The following is a 24,434-nucleotide window of genomic DNA, read 5'->3' on the forward strand; positions in this document are numbered from 1 at the left end:
GAGGCACCACTTGCCTCATCGGAGGCCACATCCACCACCCTAAGTGGACCAGGGCCTTTTTTTTATTATTTCTTTTATAAATAAGGTTCTACATTTATTTGACTTCTCTCAAAACAAACAAACATTACATATCTGGGTAACAGCTGACCCAGTCATCTTTCCTCACACTGACATTTAATAGTTTAAAAAATGGAGGAAAATTATATCAGGGACATAATTTGACAACATCTGCTCATAATTTTGCCAGTTCTTGACTGAACGATGGATCAATGCAAACAACAACCTGTAAAAGTTTTCATATCGTAAGATCAAACATGTTTGGGCAACTTGTGCTGCAACAACTAATCATTCTGATAAGACAAAAAAAATCTCATTTTCTTCAGAATTGCATACCTTGCCAACACTTTTACCCGAATGTAGATATTCAACAGCATCAGCAACAGCATGGAGTCCCAAAAATCTTTTTGGGTCTACAGCAACCTAATACAGAGGAAATAGAAAAAACACTTCTTTTTAGAACTCTTTTCTCTTTTCAAATACTGGAAAACACTTTTCACAATAGTTACCAAACAACTTTTAAACGTGTTTCAAAACAAACCACAAAACACTTATTAAAATTTCACACTTCTATAACAATAATTTAGGAACACATGCTTATTTTTTTAGATGTTGAGACTAACTTGTTATTTATAAAAAAAAATAATAATAAAAAGAAAATAAAAAAAGTAAAAGAAGATAATCATGCGATCACCCAACAGAAAAGAGGCGGTCGTGGTCACCCTCAGTAGGACAGAGATGGCCGTGCATATAGACCACCAACAAGACAGAAGTTGCAGCCAAAAAATAAAAAAGTAAAAGAGGATAATCATGCGGTCACCCAATAGAAAAGTGGCAATCGTGGTCACCCTCAGTAGGACAGAGATGGCCATGCATATAGTCCACCAACAAGACAGAAGTTGCAGCCACTTCTGATTTTTTGTTTTATTGATTTTGTTTCTTCAATTTTTTTGAAAACATTTCTCATATTTTTACCAACCAAATTTTCTCCTACTAACCATATCGACAACACTTTTCAATTTTCATCTTTTCAAAACACAAAACCCCCCCAAAAAAAAAAGAAATTCAAAAAATCTACCAAACACATCTCAAAGTTCCAATCACCTAAGTGGCTAAGTTCAAGGAAGTTCCTTTGAAGGAAAACTAAGACGGAGATGACTTGCAGTGAATAAAGAGAATGATTGATTCTGATTTTGACCAAAAACAGTAAATCATGAGTGAAAATAAGAAATTTTCATTTTTTTTCCCCAAAAAATAGAGCTACGTCTAAAAGCAAAAAAAAAAAAAAGAAAAAAAAAAGAAGTTAGATTATTGAGGAATAAAAACATTCCACTGAGTTCTCTCCTTTCATCACGTATTTTATCATATTATATTTAACCTTAATTTCAACATGCTTATCACGTGATAAAAAAAAAAAAAAATTGTAATTATGATAAATACGTAAATTTTTTAATCTTAGAAATCATGGAAATTAGAGAAACTCTAATGGTAGGATTATTACAACTGATCCCATAGTTTAAGTGGTTCATTCCTCAAATTTAAAGTTAAGAGAGAACATTGCAAATAACTTCATAATTTATGGTGGGAAAATGCATTTTACCATTCTTTTTAATGTTTCTGCCGAGTATAAAATGCAATAAAATGATAAATTATGTGGAATTTACCTCCGAATTTCCACACACAAGCTAACAAAACGAGCAATGATAATAAAGAGGAATAAATGATCCTAGTCTATATTGTCTATCCACCATGGCACAAGCGTCTAGACAACAACACACGCTTACTTCAAAAATAACAAACAAATAAAATAAAAAAAATAAAAAAAATAAAAATCCAAGGGTAATATGCATTACCTTCAGCTTTCCCATAGAGAAAAGATTAAATAGCCTGTCCAGATGTTGTTGCCATAAGTGACTGTAGTGTACCAGGAAAAAACCAGCCTGAAAACATTGGGATGGTTAAACAACAAAATTGCAAAGAAGTCCATAGTCATTAGACCCAAAATATTTTATTTAAAGCTCCATTTGATTGCTAAGAATCATTGGAATAACTATTTATCATGTGAAAACTCAGCAGACTTATTTTTCATACGGTTTGCTCAATGAATGTATAATAAAGAAATGCACAGTACTTTATATTTCTTCCCATTTCTTTTTCAAACAATACTCATGGAATTATCAATCCTCTTTTATGGGATACACACAACATAAGTGCATAACAGTCAAGTCTCTCCATCAAGGCTTAAAAGGCAATGGCTGAGGCATGGTGTTAGAATCTCAAAATGCTGACAGGCATCAGCTTCAAATAGTAACTAATTCACCATGAGGGGACAAGCAAGAGTGATTTCAATGCATAAAAGAAACTACTGATAACATCACTGAGAAGACCTTAGGGCAAGTTAATTCTCTAAAGGTGGGTAAGGAAACTTGGAGAGAGATTATCTGCATAAGATCTGTTGATGGGGTTCGACCAAAAGCTAGACATTAGCATCCCAATGATGTAAAAATTTGAATGAGAGAACATCCAGAAGAAATCAAAATTAATGAAAATGAGCAATAGAAATGTATAACAGTAGCACTTATCAAAAAAAAAAAAAAGAAATGTATAACAGTAGCAGTTTTATCCTTTAATAGCTACATACCACAGTTTGGCTTTTAGATAAAAGCTTCTCACATAGTCCAGTGTAATTTAATGGCTTCCATCCATGCTCTCCTTGATACTGAGACCAGAATGAATTGGTTTGTTAAGGTTGAATCAAAATGGAGACTCCATGCCTAAGGACAGTCATCAAAGATGGAAACTAAAAGCTAACAGAAAATAGTGCTAAATATATTTTGTTTTGTTGTTAACTCAACAAATTGATGGAATGTAGATTAGATTGTATGAAGTAGTTTATAAGGTTAATCTATACTCAAATGCAAGTCCTCTTCAAAGCTCCAGGTCAACTGCAAAATATGTGGTACAGGGCTTTGCTATCAAGAACTTGAAAAAGAGCATCAGAGCTAAGTCATTGTTAAATATTCAGTTAGGAATATAAAGATGCCAATATATATTACTGACAGGAAACCATATCATATTGTACACCCCATATGACTTAGAATTTAACTAACCTTGCTATTCAATATTCTGGCGATCAATTTTGCAGGACCCGTTTTTCAAGTACAATTATAAACATCTTCAACTACCATTTTAAGCAAAAGTAGTTGTTAGAGTAGCTTTTATCTTATCTTGTTATTTTAGTTGTTTACCTTATCCAGAAGTTATTATTATCTAGGAGTCTTAATTAGCTTTATCTTGTTGATAAACTTTGTTCTCTGATGTTAATCTCCTATTGTATTCCCTCTATAAATAATGAACATTAGTGGGGGAAAGGTAGATTTAACCCACCATTCATTTACTTTATTTTCTCTTTCAGTAGGAGTAAAGCCTTTATTTCTTCTTAAGACCTGTTTTCTTGGAGTTAAGTCTAACTTAGAAAATCAACTAAAGGCACACAAGTTATGAACCACCAATTTCATACTCAAGCCATATTACCAGTGAGAAGGTTGTAACCATCCTATATTCTAACAGGCAAATTCAAGGCACTAATAAAGGTGGGGAAAAAAAGGAACCTGAGATATCATTCCAATCACAATCATTCGTCCATAGACTGCTAAAGCATTCAAGCACAGATCAAACATGTCACCACCCACAGACTCATAGATGATGTCAACACCTTTGGGAAACTCTTTCTTCAAAACCTGAAAAATTTAGATCATGTCAACACCACCCACAGGGTCATAAAGATTGCTAGCATATGAGCTAAGGTGACCTGAAGTAGAAAATACACATAGTTCATTGGAATAAATCAGACACAAAGCACATATAACAGATCCAAGTAATGTCCAAGTTGTCAGTTAGATATGGTCTATATATATCATATATATTTAGCCATAATTAGTCTTTCTAGTTATGGCATGTTTTTGTATTATAGCTATAGTATATTGTAATTAATAGGTAGACTTTAGTTACCTTATTTGTTTCCCTAAATTGCTGTAATCGCTGAGATACAGCTTGTAATTACCTAGACAATTTTTATATAATACGAGCAACCCTCACATTCAGAGGTATTCAGTACAATTGACATGGTATTAGAGCCATCATCTAAATTAGGGTAGTTCTAGGTTTTCAGTTACCTGTTGTTTTTTTTGGCGGTTGATAACTTCAGGGGAGTTGTCGATCATTCTGGTGGGTTCTAAACTGCTATTTGGCAGTTTTTGTTGAGGGTAGTGGCAGTCTACATAGATTAGTGGCTGTCGGGAGACCCTTTGGAGGTTGTGGAGAATCCTTGATGGCTGTTGGCGATCTGGGCTGTCAGAGATTTGGTGTTGTCAGCAGGTTCAGGTGTGGCTGATTCTATTTTGGTGTGGTGCGGCGTGTTTCCAGCGATCTGTGGTGGTTGTCGGGACTTGGGCTTTCGGCGATCTCCTTGGTGGCTGTCGGCGATTTGGGTTGTCGACCGTTTGGTGTTGACAGTGGGTTGTGGTGATTTTTGGGGTTGGCAGGATCTGGAGGACTGATCCCGGTGATCTCGTTCTGCCGGCGATTTGTGGTGCTGTCGGCGATTTGGCGCTATTGGCAATTTGGGGCTGTAGGCTGTTTGCTGCAGTGAGCGTGGATTGGCTGTCGGGATTTTTGTTTGGGTGCTAAAATTTCTGTCGGCTATTTGGTGTTGTTGTGATTTCTGTTTGTGGCGCTGTTGGTTTGGGTTGATGTTTGGTTTGGGGTGCTGAGTTGCTGGTAACTTTGGGCTTGCTGGGCTTGGGCTTTGTTGCTGTTTGAGGTTGCTGATTGGTGTTTGCCTTGTGTGGACTTGGGCTTGTTGTCCAATAGTTCTGGTAGGCCTGTTACTCCTTTATCAGGGGTTTTAATCTCTAATTTTCTTATTTTATCATGCCTTCTAGCGAGACTTTTGGGCTTCGTTTTACTGGAACAAATTATTCTGCTTGGGAATTCCAGTTTCAATTATTTGTTATGGGAAAAGAGTTGTGGGGCCATATTGACGGTAGTGATCTAGCTCTTACAGAAACTAAGGAGTTGGCTAAGTGGAAGGTCAAGGATGCACGTGTGATGTCTTGGATCTTAGGGTCTGTTGATCCTCTTATTGTGCTTAATCTGAGGCCCTATAAGACTACGAAGACTATGTGGGAGTATTGCTGAAGGTTTATCATCAGGACAATACCGCACGCCGTTTTCAGTTGGAATATGAAATTGCTAGTTACACTCAAGGCAATCTCTCCATATTGGAGTATTTTTCTGGTTTTCAGAATTTGTGGGGAGAATTTTCTTATATGGTTTATGCGAAAGTACCTGCTGCATCTCTCTCTGCTGTTCAGGCTGTTCATGAGCAGAGTAAGAGAGATCAATTCCTGATGAAATTACGCTTTGAATTTGAGGTTACTCGCTCAAATTTAATGAACCGGGATTCTTCTCCATCTTTGGATGTTTGTTTTAGAGAATTACTTCGTGAGGAACAGCGTTTTCTCACACAGGCTACGTTCCAGCACGATTCCAACCTGAATCCAGTAGCCAATGCAGCCTATGGGAAAGGGAAGGGTAAGGATATGAGTAAGGTCCAGTGTTTCAGCTGCAAGGAGTATGGTCATATTGCTACCAATTGTGCAAAGAAATCTTGCAATTACTGTAAGCAACTGGGCCAATTTATCAAAGAATGTCCCACTCGGCCTCAGAATCGTCAAGCTACTGCCTATCAAGCTGCAGTAAACACCTCTTTTGCTCCAATGATGTCCTCAGCCTCTTCTTCTGCGGCCGGATCAGCTGTTCTTACTCCTGAAATGGTCCAGCAGATGATTATGTCAGCCTTTTCTGCCTTAGGGCTCCAAGGAAATGGTACTATTTCGTCTAAGTCTTGGCTTATTGATTCTGCAGCATCCAATCACATGACCAGATCGTCTGATACTCTTTGCAATGTCCGTCCATATCATGGTTCATTTCATATTCAAGTAGCTAATGGGAGTCATTTAGCTATTAATGAAGTAGGAGATATTAATCCTTTATTCAGAGATGTTTATGTATCTACTGGACTTTTTAATAGTCTTATTTCAGTTTGCCAGTTAGTTGAAAAAAACTGTGATGTTCATTTCTCTCGTGATGGTTGTCTTGTGCAGGATCAGGTGTCGGGGAAGATACTCGCGAAGGGGCCTAAAGTTGGCAGACTATTTCCACTGCACTTTTCAATTCTTAGTTGTTTATCTTTGGCTTGTAGCACAGTTAACACTCCGAACGAAGTATGGCACAAACGTTTGGGTCATCCAAATTCTATTATTCTGTCTCATATGTTAAATTCTAGTTTGTTAGTCAATAAAGAACGAGTTTCTCAAAATTTGTCATTTGACTGTTCTGTATGCAAACTTGGTAAGAGTAAAACTCTTTCGTTTTCTTCTCATTGTAGTCGTGCTGCAAAATGCTTTGATGTTGTGCATAGTGATGTATGGGGCATTTCTCCTATAATTTCTCATGCTCGATATAAATATTTTGTGACATTCATAGATGATTTCAGTCGGTATACTTGGGTCCATTTTCTTTAGGCCAAATCTAAGGTCCTGTCTGTTTTTAAAACCTTTGTTTCATATATTGAGAATCAATTTTCTACATGCATTAAGATTTTGAGGTCTGATTTTGGTGGAGAATACATGTCCCATGAGTTTCATGATTTCTTATACCACAAAGGAATTGTCTCTCAGCGCTCTTGTCCTTATACTCCTCAGCAAAATGGGGTGGCGGGACGAAAGAACCACCATCTCTTGGATGTTGTTCGCACTTTATTGCTTGAGTCCTGTGTTCCTTCTAAATTCTGGGTTGAGGCATTATCTACTGTAGTTTACTTAATTAATCGACTGCCCTCTCAGGTCTTGCATTTTGATTCTCATTATTGTTTGTATAATCAACATCCTAGCTATCTTAATCTGCATACTTTTGGATGTGTTTGTTTTGTTCATTTACCTACTCATGAACGTCACAAACTTTCTGCTCAGTCTGTTAAATGTGCCTTTATGGGTTATAGTATTTCTCACAAAGGTTATGTTTGCTATGATCCTTGTTCTGACAAATTTCGTATATCTTGTAATGTTGTGTTCTTTGAGAATCAAAGTTTCTTTTCTACACATGTTGAATCATTGCCTGAGATTAGTACTCTACCTTGTTTTAATGAATTGCCTCTTCTGCCTGAGCGGTTCAAACCTGGAATTGTGTATACTCGATGTCTACCAATTTTGCCCCTTCCCGAGACTAACCCTTCATCTGAAACTGTTTCGACAACTCCTCCGATTGACCCGCCATCTGAAACAGTTCATGAGTCTAGTCCTCGACGATCTGCTAGGGTATCACGTCCTCCTGATAGGTATGGTTTTCCCCACACTTCTTTTAATGCTACTTTATCTTCTATTTCCATCCCTACATGTTTTTCCGAGACTGTTAAATATGAATGTTGGCGGAAAGCGATGGATGAGAAACTTCGGGCTCTCCAGGATAATCATACATGGGATGTGGTTCCTTGCCCCTCTCAATTTAAAGCCATTGGTTGTAAATGGGTTTACTCGATTAAGCTTCGCTCTGATGGGACTCTAGATCGGTATAAGGCCCGATTAGTTGCTCTTGAGAACAGACAAGAATATGGGGTGGACTATGAGGAGACATTTGCTCCGGTCGCAAAGACGACCATAGTGCGTACAATCATTTCTATTGTCGCCTCTCAAGGCTGGCCACTTCACCAGATGGATGTCAAAAAAGCTTTTCTTCACGGTAATCTCAAAGAGGTTATTTACGTGACTCTTCCTCCGGGTTTGTTTTCTTCTCCATCTAGTTAAAGCGGTCTCTCTATGGTTTAAAACAGGCTCCCCGGGCATGGTTTGAAAAATTTAGATCTACTCTGCTTTGCTTCTCCTTTGTCCAAAGCCAATATGATTCTTCTTTGTTCCTTTGCAAGGCTCCGACTGGTCTCGTTCTTTTACTTGTGTATGTGGATGATATTGTCATTACGGGCATCGACTCCAGTTTGATTGCACATCTCAAGCGGAATCTTCAAGACTCTTTTCATATGAAAGACCTTGGTCCTCTTACGTATTTTTTGGGGTTGGAGGTGCACACTGATTCTTTTGGTATATTCTTGAATCAACACAAATATACTCGAGATTTGATTAGCCTGGCTGGTCTTCAGGATTCTTCTTCGGTGGATACTCCTATGGAGGTTAATGTGAAATATCGAAGTGAGGGTGATCTTCTCTCTGATCCTACTGTGTTCCGACAGTTGGTAGGTAGCTTGAACTATTTGACTATTACTCGGCCCAATATTTCCTTCATTGTCCAGCAGGTTAGTCAGTTTATGCAAACTCCACGCCATCTTCATTTAGCTGCTGTTCGATGTATCATTTGATATCTTCGGGCGTCCTCTGGCCGTGGGTTGTTCTTTCCAACCGGCTCTCCTCTTCGCCTTGTTGCTTATAGTGATGCGGATTGGGCAGGATGTCGTGACACTCGGCGGTTTGTCACAGGTTGGTGCATGTTTCTTGGTGATTCTTTGATTTCTTGGAAGAGTAAGAAGCAAGCTCGCGTTTCGAAATCTACTGAATCCGAATACCGGGCAATGTCTGCTGCTTGTTCTAAGATTGTCTGGCTTTGTGGGCTGTTGGCTGAGCTTGGTTTTTCTCAAACTGATTCTACTCCTCTTCATGCTGATAATACTAGTGCCATTCAAATAGCTGCTAATCCTGTTTACCATGAACGTACGAAGCATATTGAGGTAGACTGTCATTCTATTCGGGAAGCCTTGGACACTCGTGTTATCTCTCTTCCTCATGTTTCCACTGATCTCCAAATAGTTGACATCTTCACGAAGGCTATGACACAACAGCGTCATCAGTTCCTTATGGGCAAATTGATGCTTCTTGATTGACCAGCATCAATTTGAGGGGGGATGTCAGTCAGATACAGTCTATATATATCATACATATTTAGCCATAATTAGTCTTTCTAGTTTTGGCATGTTCTTGTATTATAGCTATAGTATTTTGTAATTAATAGGTAGATTTTAGTTACCTTATTTGTTTCCCTAGATTGCTGTAATCGCTGAGATACAGCTTGTAATTACTTAGACAATTTTTATATAATACGAGCAACCCTCACATTAAGAGGTATTTAGTACAATTGACACAAGTGCATGTCCCAAAGGTGAAATCTGAATTGTCTAAAGACTAAATGGACACAGATTGGGAGACTCAAGGGTGGTTCAAGCAGATTCATGCTGCTTTCTATAAATAATTTCACTAATGACATTAATTTCACAGGGAATGCCACAATGTAATTTGGATAGCCAGGACAAAAAGATCCAAAATAAATTTTACTCAAGTTTACATGGTTTTTTTTAGGTGACTTGTGCAATGCACCTAATAAGTTCTGAACTCATGACCACACCCTTCTTCTTGTTCTTACAACGGGAGGAACCGAGGATGTGCCATTTGACCTAATACTCATTGGCACTTGAGTTTCATGATTTTGCAGATCTCGTACAGATTAGTTCACCAGAGAAGAACAACAATAGAGCAGATATCATGTATTAAAATACAAACTCAGTTAAAAGAACTCACTTGTGCCCTTTTACTGTTTAGATTAATGATTAAGGGCCAAAAAATGTGAATATGCATGTGTGCATGCTTTTTTTCTCATGATTTTGTAGATCTCGTACAGATTAGTTCACCAGAGAAGAACAACAATAGAGCAGATATCATGTATTAAAATACAAACTCAGTCAAAAGAAAGGTCACGTGCCCTTTTACTGTTAAATTAGTGATTATGGGCCAAAAAATGTGCATATGAATGTGTGCATGCTTTTGTTTCTCATGTTTATTCTGATAACCCCATGAAAACCGAAAATCGTCAAAGAAAAATAGAAACTGATGTAGTCAAACCAATTAGCTGATTTAGTTAACTTGCTGCACCACATAAATTAAGTCATGGGTTCAGTTTAGCTTCGAACCCCACTAAGTACAACTGAAAAGAAAAAAGAACATGGAAAATAGTTAGAAAATGAGGATTAACGAGGCATACAGTTTTAATGTCTTCAGCTCTATAGTCTATGACCCGATCAACTCCCAACTTTTTCAAAAGCAAGGCCTTTTCCTCACCTCCACAAGTTGCAACCACTGTATTTCCAGCTAATTTTGCAAGCTGCAGATATAGCGGATCATAATTACCTTTCTATACTAGAAAGGGAAGAACTAGTAACAATAAAAATAAATGTTAATGATGATGTTATCGTACTCATTTGCTTCATTTCTTCTGTAATATGAATTTTTGTTGTTTCTATATAATAACATAATCAATAACAGATTTAAGTAGGTTTCTCTCTAGAGCAAAATGGATTACACTATATACAGTGTATTTTCCCATTTTAATTATATTAATTTACCAAGTCACTGTCCGTTCTCTGGTATGTGAACAAGCATACACTATCGCACTAACAACGAAAGTTTTATTTATTTGGTTTAGTAAAAGAAAAAGCAACGTTATGTCATAGAAAAGTATTTCCATAGTCAAAGGAGAACCTGGACTGCAAATTGACCTGTCCCTCCAGCAGCTGCAGTTACAAGAACTGCTTTTCCAGATTCCATTTGTCCAGCCTAGAAGTTCCACATGAGAACAATATAGTCAGGCGAAGGAAAGGTGGTCCCTGAATAGCGGGTCCAAAGAATCTAGTGAATTAATGCTAAATACTTGCAATGAATTGAACATGAAGTTATAATGGCAGATGCGATGACAAAGAGTACATCTAAAAAGATAATAAAATTTCAAGTGAGTTTATGAAGAGTAACCTTATCTAATGCAATCGATGCTGTCAATCCTGAAGTAAGCATTGCAACGACTTCTGGATCTGGTCTTGCCACAGGGAGAATGTGTTTCGAAGGAACCTAACTCAAGTACAAAATCCAACATTAAGTGGAATCCCTCAAATATCAATGACACAGATATGAAAGTAAATTGTACTAAACATAAAAAACAATGTCTTTCAAGATAGTTGACCATCATGAATTCAGCATAACTTCCAAAAGTCATGACTGCAGCAGGAGTGCCAATTTTCAAGTCAGTCACAGAGTCTCCAACCGCTGCAATTATTCCCACAGCCTGCAATATTAAATTCAAATGAAGATCAACTAGCCATCATAAGTAGCCATACTTGCATGACTCGAACAACTATATAACCACATGATGGAATATCAACAAATTGCATTATTCTTTCCTAACCTCAAAACCAGCATCAAATGGAAGACTGGAGCCTTGGCCCTTATCTTTGCCACTGAAATAACTCCCCGAGGTGAAATTTACCTGTCGATGAATGGGCTCATTAGAAAATATTAACAAACAAATGTGTGCTCATGCCAGACAGAAAGTCAAACTATGAGTAGAAGTTATTGCACCATATGGAGGCAAAAGATCTCGACCTCATAAATCATAATACTTGGTAACAAACAGTTAAAAACAAGGGGAAAAAAAAGGTCTGGCTTCATGAGACTTCTATGTCAAAGATTTCCTCTCACCCCCATCCCATTTAATTCTCCACATCCAATAAATCCCTTGTGTATCCTCAACAGTTCTTCCTGCCGGTAGGGATGACCATAATTCTTTTCTCACCACAGCAAAGCGACTGATGAATGTTTTCATTGACCTACGAAGGTTGGACAATAGACCAATCTATCTGTCAAACAACAATGCAGGTTGTGTGGATATAGAGGCTCATTAATTCTATGTTTTTTTTTTTTGATAACTAAAAAATGTGGTTTCTTTTTTTTATTTTTTTTATTTTTTATGACATGTCTGCACAAGAGGGGGGATGAGGACTCGAACTAGTGACTTTCGCTTCATTAGGCGTAGTCCCAGCCGAGAGGCTCATTAATTCTTAACAACCATGACAAGGAAATTGAGATAGATTGCCATGGCTAAACACCAATTGGACAAACAGAAGGGGTGGAAAGGACGTGGGTCCCTAAAACAAGCTACTCAGAGCTTTAGGTCCCAGCATGTCTTAGTTGCTTAATCACTCAATTCTTCTCTCAGTGAAATAACTAGATACTGGGAATGGAGAAATCAAATAGACTGTACATTAGAACTGGAAACTTGTAATCAAAATATAGCAAGCTCTCAGTTAATACTCAAAACTACACATTATAACCTACCAAGAAACAGCAAAATACAAGTCTTCACTCACTAAGTACAACCAAGCATGTCTAAGATCACTGCATGAGAGACAACTATAGTTGACTAAATTATGGGACATCAAATCTGTCACCTGGACGAGCTACAATATCACTGTGTAACTGTGTTTTCCAGTTGAATATCAATAGTGCTACTGCAAAAGGCCACTGTTTATTAAGTTGAACCACCACAACCACCAAATTCAATTTTGTTCTAATACAACCGGTGACAAAGTTTAGAGGTATCCACAGAGAGACAGAGAGAGAGAGAGAGAGAGAGAGAGATGCAAAAAGTACTTTTGACAAACAAAATATAAAATCAAAATAATCCTTGCAAGGAGAGCAGTAAACTTACATCACTAGCATTTACACCAGCATAAATGATTTTCACAAGAACATGATGTGGTTTGATGGGCAATCTCAATGGCGTGCTCACAATGCGGGTAGCATTACGAAAATTGTGACTTAAGGTGTGAACAACTCTGAAGAGTAAGAATTAAAAACCATAGTAACTGTCAGAAAGTAATAAACAAACCATTTTTTTTTGTATTACAAAAGGAAATAAAATAAACAAACCACTTGCCTTTCCAGAAATTCATAAGTATATAATAAATATGTAAATTGACTTAAAGATCAAAATTCTTCTTAGTTCTATGTTCTATTTTTTTTTTAGGAAAACGGATAATTGGAAGACATGAATTAATACCATGAAGCATGAGTGAAGAAATTACATTACTAGATTTAAAAGAACAAAACTCCACCTCATAGAGTTTTACAAGTTTGCAGCAAACACTAAGTGTATGAGCACTGTAAATGCACTAAATAGATCACTTTCATGTCATAGGTCCTACTAATTATCTACCCTGCTATAACTGCTTTTTTTTTTTTTTTTTTCAAACTTCTCCTTTTCAATTTTGTTAAAGTTCATCTTAATTGTTGTCTTATATCCCACTTGATCACCCCTCGTTTTCCCCTCAGCTTCTTCTTTTTCTTTTTTTCTTTTTTTATTTTTAACAAACATTTCACTACTGAAAAGAGTGTAAGGTCTTCACAAGTGAATGAGATAGGAGCAGTCCAAAGAATATGGGGTAAGTTGAAGAAGTTAGCTGAACTAAGCTGGCTGTCCTTGGCATATACTAAGAGGTTCAAAATGAATACTAATATCTTAAATATACCTTGATGAGCTTTGCTTGTAAGGATAAGAGGACTATGGTGCAGAGAGTTTTATAAATGGAAGGTTAGTGGTGGCCATCTAATTTAAGTGGAAGCTTCTTGTTCAATTCACATCACTGAAAAAAGAAATCAAGTTCCGAGTGCAAATCTAACAAAAAAAAAGAAAAAAAAAAAATAGTAGACAACTTTTACATATTAAATAAAAACATGGGTTAAGTACTTTTTTAGTACCTCGGTTTGCACTTTTTTATTTTTTCCCCCCTAGGTTTCCAAAACAATCAAATCGGGTACCTCAACTATGGAAAAATACAAAATCAATACCTTGTTAAGTTTCCATTAAAGAAAATTAACGATCTGCTACGTGTCACTCCCAAAATATGCCACGTATCTTAAAAAAAAAATTAAAAATTGAAAATTCTATGGGGTGGCTGGCCATCCCATTTTGGCCAATGGGGGTGGTCGGCCACCCCCATTGCAGTTCTACTAAACCCGTCCACGTGACTTCCTTGGCCGCCAGGAACCTCATCGCCATTTTCACAAGCATCTTCACTGCCCCATTGCTGACGTGCTTCACCATCAAGACCCAGACCACCAATTCCACCGATGACTTCAACATACCCACCTTGAATTCCCTCATCACCACCACCACCACCAAGAACTCGGTCAACATTTCCACCCGCAGTTTCACCAAATTCTGGACCATCTCCACAAGCCCAAAGCTGCTGCATACTTCCATCACTGACCTCACCAAACAGCTGTGCAATCTCTTCCCCAACGGTCAGACCATTATGTCGTATGCTACAATGCCTCTGAGAACCAGAATGAACAAGCCGAAGCCACCCATGGCCTCTGGGGGTGGTTCGGCCACCCCCAGACCAGCCTTGGGATGGCCAAAATGGGGGTGGCCGGCCATCCCATATAATTTTAAATTTTCAATTTTTTTTTATTATTTTATTATTTTTAATTTTTAAGACACGAGGCATATCGTTAATTTTCTCTAACGGAAACTTAATGAGGTATTGATTTTGTATTTTCCCATAGGTGAGGTACCCGATTTGACTATTTTGGAAACCTAGGGGAAAAAGAATAAAAAAGTGCAAACTGAGGTACTAAAAAAGTACTTAACCCTAAAAACATTGCTGCAGCTCAATAGGTTCACATAAAGCAACCATACAACATACAAAAGGGTTAGCCAAGAATTGTACTTAGTAAGTTTGACATATCCACTCACAATTTTTCAAAACTCTGAGGAAGCTGGAAATTTGATGAAACCTTGAGTGGAGATCTTTTCCTGGAACTTGAAGAACGTGCCAAGTACTTTGCTTCTTCAGTGGGAGTGGGCCAATATTCCATGCCTCTACGATTGGTAATCCACAGGCATGAACCAGCTTTACTCTCGTCAGTGATAAGCTCAAAAGTACCTAAAAGGAATAATATCTTGGAACTTCATAAATTGGTTGAAAAGAATTAGATTGAATAATCACTAATCTTATATACTGTGTAAAATTTATCTTCTATATGGATAGAATGAACTTCAGGAATAATCACATGGTGACATAAATAATAGACCTTAAGTACCTACCAGGCACTATAGTACATACATACAAGATATTAGAAGCAAGTGGAAAAGCCTAGCCAATAGCCCTTCTCAAAGCTTTTAAATTTTTCAAGTTTTTACTGCATAAGGTTGACATTCTACAGAAAACTAACTTTCCTAGCTACTAATGCTAGATATTTTTCTCCTTAGAAACCCTGTGAACTCAGGATGGAATTTACGGGGGGGCATGAACCCCCAACCCCTATGCAGGAATGAAACCCTATAAACATTACAGAAAACATTCATGTAGAATAGAAATCTAATACAGCAGCTTACAAGTGGAAATGGACTAGACAAAAAAAAAATCACTTAAAATAAAACTTCATTAAAGGAAAGATTTCACATTGGACATACCTTTCACCACCATTTCCATAGGCACAAAGCCCCCCAATAAATCAATAAATTTAGGATCGATTTTTGAGCCCATCTCAGTTTGAACAAACTGCATGCAAAGTTCACAAGTCCATTATGATACTTGCCATACAAACCTTACCAGACAAAGCTTTCTGTAGACCATCAAATCACAGAAAGAGTCGAGTACAATTATTCTTCTTATCATCCATAATACAAAACTTTGATTTAAAAAATAAATAAATAAATAAGTCCTTAGCAATTCATAAGTTGATTAGTTCATCCTGTTAGTTCTAATTTTAGCCCTTTTTTTTATTAGAGTTGTAATCTGCATTCAGATATCATGTAAATATGAAAGCAGCCATTGATCCAAAGGGAAACATGGCATAGTTGGTACTAAGTCTGACTCATTTGAAATTGCTCAGAAGATTTCTAAAGACATTGAGTGACTTCTTTCAGTTGGACAAATCAAGTTTATACTGTAAGGCAGTTGATTTATGATTTTACCAAATGGAGTTTGAAATTTTCACATCTGGTCACATTACCCAAAATTCAGATTGAAATTGTGATAGGGAAAAGAGTTTCACTGTGAGAAATGTGCGTGAACAGATGAATTATCATCAAAAAAATGAACATATCAATTAGTATCACCCAACCAAAAAACATAAAGAACGAAAGAAAACAGGGTAAATTACATTTTACAAATCCAAAGTAACATCCTCTTTGCAATGTCACACAAAAAATAGCTCTTTACTCAATTGAAACCCCCAGTTTGAAAGACTAACAATTTGCCTCCCACCTCTAAATCACCCGTTAGCAAGTGGACCTCATTTTTAGCCTTACATAACGACCAAATTGCCTTAAGGGTCGCCACCAATGATTCCCAATCACCACCTCCAGCTATTAAAAAAAAAAAAAAAAATCTCCATCCCCACGTCATATGCCGGCCACCACACTCATGGCCAACCCCAAACCTGCACACCCCAGCATTTGTGGCCACCATCAGCCAGCCATCAAAATTGAATCACCCCAAAATGTCCCATCCACCCAAATACAAACACTCAAGGAATGCATCTTTTCTCTCCAGATATTATTATACATGACCACACTCTTATTACACCATCATGAGTCACCCAACAATCCTGACGTCACAAGCTGGCCACCACAACTTGTGGCCACTATCACATCAAAACTAAATCAACTCAACATGTCCCATCCAAAGAGCATCATCCACCTAAACCAGTGCTCAAGAACACATCCCAATTCTCTCACCACCACACGCGACTACACCCTCACCACACACCTCCATGAGTCACCCAGCAGTCCTTATACCACCTGAAATAAAACTTGAACCCACACGACCTAGTATTTGTTGGCCATCCTAGAATCAGGACAACAAAGCCCAAAATACACCAACCTTTACAAAATCCGAACAACACAGACAATGTCAAAGCCACTGGAATGAACACGAAACCCCCCACCAATCTCCAAATTGCCACTCGAACGGACACCCACCGCCCGAAGGCAAACACCAATCGAGACTTGGTCTCCAAGGAGTATAATGCCTATTTCTAGAGGGTGTACGTGGGGGTGATGTAGAAGACGAGCTGGACTTGGAAGCTGTTGAGGATGATGACAATGAGGCCAACAATGTAGCTGAATGTTAGGGCATAGGTCCAAACACCTCCATGGCCATTGCAAAAGGGGTGTTAATTTGGGATGATAAAATGTAATTTACCCAAAAAATACAGGCTACAATTGTATATCACATGCCAATTCATATATGGCTCAACTAGTTTCACCCATCATCAGGTGATCATATCTCTTGAGACTGGAATTTCCAAGAAATTGGAGTTAACATGTAACTGAAAACATATCAGAATCTTACCTCAGGACAAAGCACATTGACACGAATCCCTTTACGTTTGTAGGGTACAAGTGATCTAGTAAATAGAACAACACCACCTGCAAAAACAAAACCACAGAGTATTAAATAATATGTAAAAGATCCACTAATTAAATATTAAAACACATTTTAGGAATCTGTGTTAACATTGATATAAATAAATTCATCAAAACAATTGTGGAAAGGAAATTAGTAACACAAAGAACAGACCTTTTGAGCTAGAGTAGATAGGGTCCACGTACATCGGATAAAGACCAGAAGAAGATCCCATATTTATAATTACACCAGGCTTTCGCATGGCTTCCATGGTTTTAATCTGTTTTTAAAACTGTAAATGATTACTGATACTCACAATATTGTCACCAATGAATTGATAAAGGACAAACATCAATTGAAAAACCCTTTCCTCATGGATGCTAGCATCCCCAATTTATCAATTCTTTTACTTTCCTGAATACAATTTATCAATCATAAATGGCAAATACAAATTAGAAAAGTTCTTTATCATATATCTCACTTACAGGCATGTACTCTTTTCAGAAAATCCTAGACAACCCATTGATGGGCTGGTAGAAAGAAGTTTTACTGGTAAAAAATGCTAACAAAGTTTTCTACAGTAGCGAACTCCAGGAATACTACTAATACATTTTAGGATTTTTATGACATATCCCTAGAAAATAAATGCTACTACTCTGCATCTCAAAGTTTCTAAGATGTCCTCAACATGGACACGCTATCTCCCTAGAAAATAAGTTTTGTCAACCAGACCACTTCGGCTGGCAGCATGCAGTAAAAGCATTACATTAGGAGGTTATACAAGGAAATCAACTCAAACATCAAGCATACCGCAAGCTGAGTGCATCTAATAGTTCCAATTAGGTTCACATTAATAGTGTGTCTCCATGAACGACTGCCATCAGTTTCATCCTTGTGAAATGGTATTGGATTACCAATTCCAGCACTGTTGATACAGATGTCCAATCCTCGATAAGTAAATAAATGCTTCTCAAAAGCAGCAGTAATGTCTCCTGTTCAAACCATAAAGATTTCCTTTAGTATCTGAAAAGCACCACCAAATGTGCATGTTGAAGAAATTAAGTTAATCTATATATTTCATTGACTAAAATAGAGGATAAAACTAAAATAAATATAAACCCAAATTCAGAGTTTACATTCACAGAGGCATTCCAACTTCTACATACAAAAGCATGCCACAAGCACAAAATTTTATAGTTATCCGTGATCAGGGCAGACCTACATGCTAGGTTGGGGGGTCTTTCGCAACCCCAAAACTTTTGCACTCCCTATAAAAACACAGCTTTTTATACTTGGGCCCGAGAGTGTAAATCAGTGTTTTTGTTTTTTTGATACGTAATGTAACCATAGTATACAAAGAGTATACAAGAGAACCCCTAAAATATAGAAAAAGAAGCACATAACTCTAAAAACTCAAAAAAATTAGAGACATGTACATTATTCCTACTTTCCATGTATACAAGGATTGTAGCATTGTCATCTTTATCTCTAGCAAACCACTCTCACAATCTTTAAAACTCCTTGCGTTTAAGACTATTCTGGCTTTATTTTACTTTTTTTTTTTTGGGTAAAGTCTACTTAACCCCCTCAAACTACCACCCCAATGACATTCTACTCCCCAAACTATCAATTACGACAATCTACCCTCCAAATTACCAAAACAATGATAATGTACCCCCTAATGCTAGTAAAATGACGAAATTATCCCTATAAAATTTTCAATAAGACAAAAATACCCTTAAAAATTTGAAAAAAAAAATTAAATTTAATATTTTTGTTTTTATTTTAGTAAGGGTAATTTTGTTATTTTGTTCAAATTGGGAGTACATTGTCATTGTTTTGATAGTTTGGGGGGTAAATTATTGCAATGGGTAGTTTGGGGAATATATTGTCATTGGGGTGGTAGTTTGAGGGGGTTAAGTGGACTTTATCCTTTTTTTTTTTTTAGATAAACTTCTTCCTTCATTTCATAATAAATCTAGAGCATGAAACTCTAAACAGAAAGAACAAAAAGCTCTGATAAGACAATATCAAAATACATCCAGGAATTTCTTCCATCCAAATAGAATCTATAGCACTGTTGACAACATTCTTTGCCAATCCATGTGAGGCACCGTTAGCTCCTCTTTTTACATGTTCCACCGGCCAACTTCAAAAAGCTTGTAGCACCACGTGAATATCATTCACCACTTGGCCATACTGACAATTAGTGCTTCTAACATTAATTGCCCGAACAACCAGTTGTCAATCTCCTTCTATTATTAGCTCTTGCAATCCCAAGTCCTAGCAGAGCTCCACAGCAATTAAAGCACCCATGGCCTCCGCAATAGCTGGTTCCGGGCAAACCTCCAATGTGCGACTAAGAGCAGCGGAAATTAAGCCTTTTGAGTCCCAGATAATGACTCCCACTCCACATCTTCCGTTATCAGTCTTGAGAGCAATATCCCAATTTGCCTTAAAAATATCGCCTAGGGTATTCTTCCATCGAACTTCGGTTTCCACTGGTTGCACTTCAATACACCCAGGTTGTTTTCCCCTGATTGTCTTAAACTGTAACAAATTCTCCTTAGCCTCCTGAGCAATCTAGGATGGGTGCACAAAGACTCCAATATGAAGCACCTCATTACGACGTAACCATATCCTCCGAGATGTGATCGCGAACAGCTCCAGGTCTTCTTGGTTGCAGCGTTTTGTCAAACCTGCAAAAATGTCTAAAAAATTCCCACCTTCCCCCATGCTTTTTTGGAACGGTCTTCTACTCACCCCCCATACATCGTGTGCTGCAGGGCATTCCCATAACACGTGCTACCGTTTCCACAACACTCCCACAAGTCTCACAAACATCCTCAGCTACCACTCCCCTCCTCCGAAGATTATCCTTTGTTGGCAGTATATTAGTGCATGCCCTCCAAAGAAAAACCTTAGTAGGATTTAGCACCTGTAGCGACCAAATTTTCTTCCAAATTAGACACTTTTCAGCACTGTCTGATCCTTCCCTTAACAATCTTTCCCTCCACTCCTTTTCTAGGAAATAGGCACTACGAACTGTAAATTCCCCATTAGAAGTTGCATTCCATACCAGCTTATCTTGGAGATTGTATCGGCTCAATGGAAGATTACAGATTACATTAGCTTCTTCTTCCCAGAAATTTTCTCGGATTAGAGGGACGTTCCAACTTCGTGTTTCCACATCGATAAGAGCACAAACCTTATCATTTACATCCAAATTACGACAAGGGGTTTGGACTTCATACGTTGAGGGATTCGGGATCCATTTCTCCCCCCAAATACACATTGTGCACCCATTCGCAATCCTCCATATCATCACTGCCCTCACCACATCCATGGCCGACAATAAACTACGCCAAGCCAGAGATGGTCTACTTCCCAATTTTGCTTCCAACATTGAATCCTTAGGAAAATATTTTGCTTTGATAATTGTTGCTGCCAACCCTTCTGGATTCTGAATTAGTCTCCAACATTGCTTTGCCAACAAAGCCTTATTGAAGCAATTAAGATCCCGGAACCCCATCCCTCCTTGGGTCTTTGATCTTCCCATTTTTTCCCAACTTAACCAATGAATCCTCTTTTTATTTTCCTTATGACCCTACCAAAATTTCTGCATAAGAGCATTAAGCTCCTTACACAAAGCCTTGGGTAGGAGAAAAATACTCGTGTTGTATGTTGGAATTGCTTGAAGCACGGCTTTAATAAGGATCTCCTTCCCTGCTTGTGAGAGGAATTTGACTTTCCAATCATTGATCTTAATCTTAACCCTGTCGGCCAAAGAACGGAATTCCCGAATTCGTGACTTACCCACCAAAGCCGGAAGCCCCAAATACTTATCATATCTCTGTGCTGCCGGAAGACCGGACAATCGAATGATTAGCTCCCTATTTTCCACACTGGTGTTACGGCTAAAAAAAATAGAGGTTTTATCTCTATTAAGTTTTTGCCCCGATGCCAATTCCTATCTTTCGAGAATCTCTTCCAACATTTGCCAATCATGATGAGTTGCCTTACAAAACAAAAGACTGTCATCTGCAAAAAAAATAAGTTATTCAGACAGGGTCCCCTTGGAGGGGTAGAAACACCCCGAATGATCCCTGCTTGTTCTGCCTGCAGAAGATGGACACTCAACGCTTCGGCACATAAAATGAATAGATACGGAGAAAGAGGATCCCCTTGACGAATACCCCTAGTCGGCCTTATACACCCCTCCGGGACCCCATTAATCAAAACCGAATATTTGACCATGGAAATACAAGACATAATCAGCCGAATCCACTTCCCGTCAAACCCCATCTTCTTCATCACTTCTTCCAAAAAGACCCATTCTACCCTGTCATAAGCCTTACTCATGTCCAATTTCAATGCCATATATCCCACCTTACCCCACATGCACGTATGCATAGAGTGCAAAGTCTCATATGCAGCCAACACATTGTTAGAGATAAGTCTGCCAGGGACAAAAGCACTTTCATTCAATGAAATAATATGAGGAAGGACTTTTTCCAATCGGTTCGCTAGAGTCTTCGCAATAATCTTGTACAAAACATTGCATAGACTTATTGGCCTGAACTCTATAACAATCGTGGGATGTTGCCTTTTAGGAACGAGTGCTATATATGTGAAATTAACGGCTTCATCCAGATGACCTGTGGTAAAAAAATTTGATACCACCCTACACACCTCCACCCCCACAGTATCCCAATTCTCAACATAAAAACATACCGGAAATCCATCTGGGCCCGGTGATTTGAGAGACGCAATATTGGAAATAACCAAACTAATTTCCTCAGACGTTAACTCCTTAGTCAATTCCAAAGTCATAGCCTCATTAACCTGAGTATGTAATCCTGCCAAAAAATTAGATATACTCGAGGGTGAAGAAGTGGTAAATAATTGCTGGAAATACCTAGTAAATCCATAAGCAATATCCTTGGCAGAACTGCAATGAATCCCCTCCCCATCCATGATGCTAGTAATGAGGTTGGCCCTTTTTCTTTGGTTAACACTTGCATGGAAAAATTTGGTTAACACATAGACGGACTATATGTACCTATATATTTATTTATTTAGGTAGGTTTGGACACCCCACCCCACCCCCAAAAAAAAAAAAAAAATCCTGGTTCCACCCCTATCCTTGATAGCTTTCAGGTGAAACTCTGTAATATACACGTCTCTCTCTCAGTATGATGTAGGTTTGTGTTCTTCATCATAAACTGCAAAACTTCTGGATAGAAATACTCGAGAAGGAAAACGGTTGCTTTATAACTCTGAATGAATATCTCTTTCACGGTACTAAGCTTGCTCAAATGCCATCAATATAACATGTTTGTGTCTGTATATATGTATAAGGTAAATTACACTTTCCCACCCAAAACTATTGGGTCATTTGAACGTCCTCCTGAATTTTAAATTTGAGCAATCAAACCCCCTGAACCATGTGATTATTTGCAATGTTCTCTCACTTTTAAAATTTTCCCAATTCCTGTCATAATTATCACGAGATTACAGAAAAATTATAAATAAAAAAAAAAAGAAAAAAAAAGCATTGGACAGCATGACAATGTCATAACCACATGAATTTTAAGATTAAGTGTAATGGAAATTTGAAAAACTTTTAACAGTACGGGACAATGTGACTGACCTATGGTTTAAGGTGGTAAACATATGTGTTTGTGTGTGCACGGACGTGCGGACGTGTAGTGAGAGAGAGAGAGAGAGGCACTGAGATGAGATCATGTATTATTTCACTTACTCGAGTTGGTCACATCACATTTTATAAACAGAGCAGATGGAAATTCTAACTTAGGATGGAACTTTGCATTCTCCTTTTCAACTTGTGATGCCACTTCCCTTCCATTTTCTTCGGAAAAATCAACCACGGTCACAAATATCCCCTTCGCTCCAAGAGCCAAGCAAAGCGCTTTACCTACATATCAACCGCCACCAGATGACCACATTACATGACATGCTACATCAATGGCATATTTACGAAATTCACAAATGATATGATATATATGCCACATCCTTCACATATTATAAAATTTTTAACGGATATATTAGTTTTTGCATATCCATCGTTTTGAATTGGAGGTGTATGGCCATTTGTTGAATTTTGACAAGCCGCGATTCATGCGGAACAGATTTGTACACACCCAAATAGCATGTAGACTAAACCTAAAAACATATAGAATCTCCAGAAATTGATTCCACGGAATTGGAACATATGATCCGAATTCAAAAGCCACAGTTTGGATGCTATAGAATTTGAATTGGACATAAATCTACGAAAACGAATTCATAATACTAGAAAGAAACTTCTGGTTTTACCAATTCCAGAGGCTCCACCAGTGACCAGAGCTGATAGACCAGGCCTGAGCTCCATCTTTCTTGGGCGGTGATTATCAATCTAGCTCTTGGAGATAATTGGGAGCAGAGTGAAAAGGTCTGTGTTGACAATTTGCTCCGGGAGCTTTTACTTTCTCATTGTTTTGTGCGCAGTGAGGTTCTGTCGTTTATCGAATCGGTTACGTAAACAACGAAGACTTGTCTTGGTACTGATACTTATCCATCAAACGTCACTTTCTTTGCTATATATGTAATGTAAAGCTCAATACTTCTCAATTTGGTCCCTTTCCTTTGGAATTGCAATTTTAGTAAGCGAGATTTTAAAATTTCTAAAATACTTTAAAATTTTGAGAAACTTTACAAAGAACTTTTGAATTATCGTGCGTTTTGAGAAAATTTCTTAAATTTAAAAAATTCTTAATCTTTCTCCTCAAATTTTCAATTTGATGCAATTTACTCTCCATCAATTTTTGCCGTTAAAACCCTTAAAAACATAAAAGTTACCCTTCGATTTTTTTTTAAAAAAAAAAAAAAAGAAAAAAGAGTCACAAGGTGGTCCAACTGTAGGTCAACTTGTGAATTTTTTTTATATATAATAATTTTTTTTAAAAAAATTATTTTGAAATTAAGGATAAATTTAAAATTTTATATAAAAGTTAGAAATATAATGGTTATTGTATCATTTTAACATTTAAAAACCAATAGAGAGGTTTAA

At 37.6% G+C, this 24,434-nt stretch overlaps 1 protein-coding gene across 1 annotated transcript; it reads right to left on the reverse strand.

Moving 5' to 3' along the window:
• Nucleotides 1–40: 40 nt before the first annotated feature.
• LOC132180722 (ARP protein (REF)) lies at nucleotides 41–23,904 on the reverse strand. Its single transcript, XM_059593631.2, has 18 exons — nucleotides 23,702–23,904; nucleotides 23,127–23,300; nucleotides 18,173–18,354; nucleotides 17,537–17,642; nucleotides 17,309–17,385; nucleotides 15,424–15,511; nucleotides 14,704–14,893; nucleotides 12,655–12,781; nucleotides 11,353–11,433; nucleotides 11,131–11,232; nucleotides 10,923–11,018; nucleotides 10,656–10,730; nucleotides 10,159–10,278; nucleotides 3,669–3,797; nucleotides 2,699–2,776; nucleotides 1,911–1,997; nucleotides 394–480; nucleotides 41–283 (listed from the first exon to the last, which is right to left on the reverse strand). Exons 1-18 carry the CDS (start codon nucleotides 23,754–23,756, stop codon nucleotides 233–235), a joined length of 1,905 nt encoding a protein of 634 aa, XP_059449614.2. The 5' UTR covers nucleotides 23,757–23,904; the 3' UTR covers nucleotides 41–232.
• Nucleotides 23,905–24,434: the final 530 nt, after the last annotated feature.

The sequence above is a fragment of the Corylus avellana genome, chromosome 2, assembly GCF_965113065.1.
Source record: "Corylus avellana chromosome 2, dhCorAvel1.hap1.2, whole genome shotgun sequence".
NCBI classification, from domain to species: Eukaryota; Viridiplantae; Streptophyta; class Magnoliopsida; order Fagales; family Betulaceae; genus Corylus; species Corylus avellana.